Here is a 6,553-nt window from a genome sequence, read left to right as displayed (position 1 = left end):
TTCAACCTAAAAAAAAGACCTTTGAGTCCATTATAATATGCATTATAACTATCAATTAAATGCCGAAAAACACATTAAAACAAATCAAAAACAAACTTGATATTTTATATAGTCCAATGTCCAATTAAAGTGCTCAAAACGCCAACAGCAACACTTAACATGCAGGACAAGACATGACGTCTGTCAGGCGATATTACATTTTTTTTTTCTGACAGAGAAATACGCTGTTGACGGTCAGGTACTCATTTTACACCTGAATACGATTAGAGAATGTGAGTAAAGAGTCTTTTCCAAGGAATCAACTATGCACCGCTCAGAGCGGGGCTTAAACCAAGGATCTTCAGATCCGAAAGCGAGTGTCATAATACAAAACTACATAGCCGCACACTTATCTATTATTTTAATCTATTTACATTTTTATCAATAATTCGCGCATCTTGAAGCATTTCAAACTCTTTACTATAATTCTTCTTCTTCTTCTTCAAGTACCAAGTCTGTGCCAGACATCGGTGATCATGGTACGCCATTCATCTCTCTGATCAGATAACCTCAGAAAACTAATATTACTCTTCTCTTTCTTTGTCACCCAGCTGTTCAAACTATTCAAATATGTTTTTCTTGGTCTACCTTTACTCTTTTTACCTTCTATCTTTCATGTGAGAGCAAGATGTACTATGATGATATTGAATAATACAATTTATCCACCTTCTTTTGAAAGTAAGGAATCGCCATCTTACTGATACTGCCCTCTGGTAGGAAAACGAAAACTTCTTGGATCCGATTATTTAGAAATAATAATAATAATAATAATAATAATAATAATAATAATAATAATAATAATAATAATAATAATAATAATAATAATGATAATAATAATAATAATAATAATAATAATAATAATAATAATAATAATAATAATAATAATAATAATGTACTTTATTCATCCAAAAGGACATATTTGTACCGACGTATAAAAATGCCGAGAATGATACATACATAAACATAATATACGTAAATATAATGTGGTAAAGTAAAATTTGGTAATAGGTATATATAGTGTAATAATATTGTAGGCTGTAAGAATAATTACATAGTGTAAATTAAGGGACATACAGATTATAAAAGTGTAAAGATATAAATATCTAGAAAAGGTATATTGATGCACTGAAAATGAAAACTATGTATCATCTAAAGTACTCTTTGCTCTATACAGAGATCCTGGATGGATAACTGTTACCAGAAGCGTGCCAAAGATGGATTCAGATACTGGCTCATCAACAGACCAAAGCCCACCAGTTGTAAGTAGGCCGCTCCGTTGAATAGATAGTACGAAGTTGACATCACTCAGGTCTTTGTTATTGCTTTTTGCCATCCACGTTTATGAGTAATTCTCACTAAATTGTATGAACCAGACTATAAAATTTCATGGTTACATACGTTTTGTGTGTTGGTTCGTTATACTTCCAGATGGCAATGTTGTGAGCTACTAAGTCAAGCGCATTCTATCTATACAAATTGGTTCGGTGAAGTATTAGAATTAGACCACAATTCCTGAATAGGACAGAGAAGTCGTGACGTCACACCCTCTGCTCTTCCGGTTCCAAACTCATCGGAAGTGTGTATGTAACCAGTCCTTCGGAAGACTAATAATAAATAGGTTACATAAGATGGCATTACTATTTTAGTAGCAGGATGTATAGGCAGATTCTTCGGATTACGGAACGTAAAAAAGCGAGGATGGATGATGTCTATTGAAGACCAATATACATTTAGACTAGAAAATAATATTCCATCACTCTGAAACCAGAAGATCAATTACACAAGGTATGTATTCAGTCTTCCAGAAGAATGGTTTTACACTTCCAACGAGATTGGAATCAGCTTTTTGACATCACACTTATGTTCCCTATTAGTATTATCTAGTTCTATTTTAATGAAGGGAGTTGAAACAGACACTTTAGAACCTTACACTACAGTGTAAAACTCGACCAGTGCGTCTTCACAATGGGAACAAGTACCTACTGTAGTCGAGATGGTGATGTCACTTTTAATATCTAACCAGAACAAAAGAATGAATGGAGTTGACGAAACTCAGCTCTGTTATCGTTTTTTTAGAACGGCCTTTGGGTATCCTCAATCGGACTAAAAGGGCTTACAGTTGCACATAGTTTTGTGTGCTGGCATGGTTGATCAGGCGGGTCGGACAGTATGAGTATTTTATTTATACGCACATGTTCAGTTTGCTTTGTTTGGCAACCACTGCCACATTCTTCTGAATAATGAGCGATACGGCAAAATACGGCCAATGTAGTGAGAGTTTATCAAGAGTCAAACAGACGGGTACCAATTACTAGTCACCCATTCTACGACGCTAGTTGATCGCAAAGTCGGATCTAACAGATCTAGTTACCTGATCACATGTGGGTGGACAGATTGGTCAGACCGTCCCCTCCCCTTCCCAAGCATCTGAATTTACTCGATATCAATATTGGTCATTTCCTTGAAGCTTCTTGACGCATCTTAGACAAGAACTGGGTCTTCGGGACCCCTACGTCATGGCTAAAAACTCTATACTTTATATTATTGCATCAATACTACTACTCTTTTAGGTGAAAGTTGCTTGGAATTCCTGGGTGTAATTGACTATTCCCTGTATTCCATCAACGTGCAATGTGACACCATTATATAAGTCTCTGGCGTCTCCCGATGCAATGTTCACTCCTACCATTTTAAAATCAATTTTTCTTGTTAATTTCAGTTGGCAAATATGGCATGGGTTCCTACAAAATGGTGATGGGCATTGGAATGGCGCCCAGGACATAGGAAGACAGACCAGGGCTGTTATAATTTTATTAGAAAGTCAATCTTGTTGCTTTGAGTAACTTAATCATGATAATCATAATTTTATACAAAGAATATCTCATGTAAAGAGTCATCTTATTCTAGGTCGATTTTTATTGTTCACGCCATGTTCATGACATATTTTCCTTCTTTCCCTGTCCCATATATTTTGTATCGGCTCTAAATTAAGATAGGGATTGGCCAACTTTTGAGAAGAAATAACTGTTTTAATGTCTATGGATAACTAAGTCATATAAAAAAAAGAAGAACAGAAGAAAAGAAACCAAACTGTTACAAATCTAAAAGATGTTGATCAAAAATAAAACGTATCGCGTAATTCAATGAGGTATGAGTAATGCTATTATTGTTCATTGACCAAATCAAACAATTTGACGCTTGTTTCTTTTTCCACTGCAAAAAGACAAGGGCAAGTTTTTCAAGTGTTGTATATAGACGTCTATTATACACTTATAGACACATTCTGGCCACCGTAACAGAAACGAATTTGCTCATGGATTACAATTTCATTTTCGCGATACAGTTCAATTGATATCTGTATTGAAATTATAATCTCTTTATATTTCGAATGTAAATTCATTTCTATATCGAGACATACATCGTACTTAGAGAATTGAAAGCAGTGGCTTTTATCGTCAAATCGATACTTAGAGAATTCAAAGCTGTGGCTTTTATCGTCAAATCGATACTTAGAGATTTCAAAGCAGTGGCTTTTATTGTCAAATCGATACTTAGAGATTTCAAAGCAGTGGCTTTTATCGTCAAATCGATACTTAGAGAATTCAAAGCAGTGGCTTTTATCGTCAAATCGATACTTAGAGAATTCAAAGCAGTGGCTTTTATCGCCAAATCGATAGATTTTCTTGTTGAATATTATCTCGTACATGCATTTAATACATAGATACATGCAGCTAATTATTTGTTTATTAATTGATATAATGCAAATCAATTAAAGCCAGATGTGAAGATTTTTTTTTTGGATAAGTAATTATATTTTAATGGAAAAGTTCAGGGTATGATTCTAAATATTTTGTATTGTACATAAAGTCATTTTGCAAATAAATATTACATCTTGTCATTTATAATTGTTATTAAAACCTCTTTGTCTTTATGATATATTCGTGTGGTTTGACTATGTTGTCATAATATGAACTAGGACTACCAAAACAGATTACAAGCTACAAAACAAGTTTGCATTTATAGAGGGATTTAATCAGAAGCGTCCAGAATTAGAAAAATGTGTGAACCGGAAGCACCCTTGATTTGAATTTGAACCACGTATTTTTGAATAATATTATTGTCTATTGAAACCACAAACGGGGGGTTAACTTTCAAAATAGAGGCAACAAATTATTTAATGAAATTCATGAAGTTAAAATTGATCATTACAACAATATCAAAAAAAATTTCTGATATTAATTTACCAATTATCAAGGTAGATATTTTGTAACCAAAATTACGAAGACAAACAAAACATTCTGACAACTCCCTGCTACTGCCAAGATCCAATTATAGGGCTTATCCGAAGCTAATACAGTTCTCTTAGCGCTTTACAAAAAAATCAGTCTTACAACGATATCACAGGAAAATTTAATCGATAAGACAAACCATACAGCCTTTTGAGCACTTTAAAAATGTCTGCTTTCATATGTTGCAATGTCCAATAGATGCGACTAATAAATCGCTTTACATGGGTCTCAAGACAACAGCAGCTCTTAGCATGCAGTACCACATAGCACTTATATTACACATGAGTACGGTGACTACTACTACTACTACTACTACTACTACTACTACTACTACTACTACTACTACTAATAATAATAATAATAATACAACAACAACAACAACAACTACTACTACTACTACTACTACTACTACTACTACTACTACTACTACTACTACTACTACTACTACTACTTCTACAACAACAACAACAACAACAACAACAACAACTACTACTACTACTACTACTACTACTACTACTAGTACTACTACTACTACTACAACTAGTATACAATACTACCAGCAAATGGTAACATTTAATTATCTTGTTTTCCACACTCATTCCAATGAATGAGATTAGTCATGCCTGTCTTCTAACACTTAAGAGAACACGTTGATAACCATGAATATTTCATCTCCCAGTAACTCAAACTCTTTATAATCAATATTTCAAAGATGAAATCGTTTTGTAAAAGATACAAATCGAAGTTGTGGAATTAACAGATCACTCACATTTCTATGATATTGATTTATATGTCAAACCGCATAGGGTAGTGTGTAGTTGGATATTTCAAAATTCGTTTTGTTTCACTTCTAATGTTTAATGTATCCTCTTAATCATAACACTGAAAGAATAATAATAATAATAATAATAATAATAATAATAATAATAATAATAATAATAATAATAATAATAATAATAATAATAATAATAATGATAGTAATAATAATAATAATAATAATAATAATAATAATAATAATAATAATAATAATAATAGTAAAAGTAATGATAATTATAATGATAATGATGATGATGATGATGATGATGATGATGATGCCAATAATAATAATAATAATAATAATAATAATAATAATAATAATAATAATAATAATAATAATAATAATAATAATAATAATAGAAATAATAATAAATTACTCATTATAGCTCTAAATGTCGAAACCTCAAAGTGTTTTGCAATATCCCTGTACTACGGTGAGAGAAGGTGAGTAAAGGGCCTTTTCCAAGGACTCAACTATGTGCCGAGCGAGGCTCGAACCCACTGACCATCCGATCCGAAAGCGAGTGTCATGCCACTAGACCACATAGCCGCACAGAACATCACAACATTGTGCCCTTATTTTTATCGTTTGTTTGTCCACAATGGGATGTAGATAACAAGGAGTGTAGTGGAATCATATACATCCAGGTTTTCTCAGATACGTCTCTCAGGCTTAAGATTCTTGTCATTTTGATTTTCGGAATTCCGGACGAGCTCCCAATCGCTGCATGAGATTGTGAGTACATGGTGGGAACAAAGCTCGGATTCCAAAATACAAGAGTTCATGAAACTTATTATTCCACCCATTAAACGTTCTGAATTTGTCTTTTCCAATTGAAAGGCATTTTACAAAAATACATTTAAATAATAAAATTAGTTGTCTGCCATTTTAAAAAGTTCAACGCTTGACAATATGAATCACATATTGTTTTTGTAAACTCGATATCATTACGTTTTAAAATCAATACGGACGGATAGAATAATGTTTTATTCCTGACCAGTCGTCTTGATCCTGTTCCCGTCTTCTTTCTGTTTTTCCTCATCCTGTTCTGCCATTTCTATTACAAGTCTATAAAACTTCATGCTGTTTGGCCCCTTAAATTTGTCTCTGGTAATCTATTTATGTTTCTTGAATGTTTTGTAGTGTTTGTTGTGCCCAAACTACGAGTATTTCAATTTATTCTTTTAATGTTTGGTAGAAGTGTTACCGATTTGATATTGATAAATCAGAACGTCATCTATCCTCAAGTCGTAAAATTTCGTTCATCAATAGGACACTTTTCGTTAACTTCCGAATGGTCATGATGATGACGTTGACGATAACGATACTTTTGTTGTGGTTGTTGTTGTTGTTGTTGCTGTTATTGTTGATGATGGTGATGATGATGATAATTGTGATGATGGCGATG

General features: G+C 32.9%; 1 protein-coding gene across 4 annotated transcripts in view; it reads left to right on the top strand.

Moving 5' to 3' along the window:
* LOC144975638 (uncharacterized) overlaps positions 1-3,941 on the top strand; it is a 14,384-nt gene extending 10,443 nt beyond the window's left edge. For all 4 annotated transcript variants that reach the window (XM_078919816.1, XM_078919817.1, XM_078919819.1 and 1 more), the window contains exons 6-7: positions 1,214-1,298; positions 2,759-3,941. In XM_078919816.1, the coding sequence (XP_078775942.1) occupies positions 1,214-1,298; positions 2,759-2,823 (150 nt within the window). In that variant the 3' untranslated portion in view covers positions 2,824-3,941. The remainder of the gene's footprint in view (positions 1-1,213; positions 1,299-2,758) is intronic.
* Positions 3,942-6,553: the final 2,612 nt, after the last annotated feature.

This window comes from Berghia stephanieae, chromosome 6 (assembly GCF_034508935.2).
Source record: "Berghia stephanieae isolate SIO BIC M18660-M18661 chromosome 6, UCSD_Bste_1.3, whole genome shotgun sequence".
NCBI lineage: Eukaryota > Metazoa > Mollusca > Gastropoda > Nudibranchia > Aeolidiidae > Berghia > Berghia stephanieae.
This window is presented reverse-complemented; position numbering and strand designations above follow the sequence as displayed.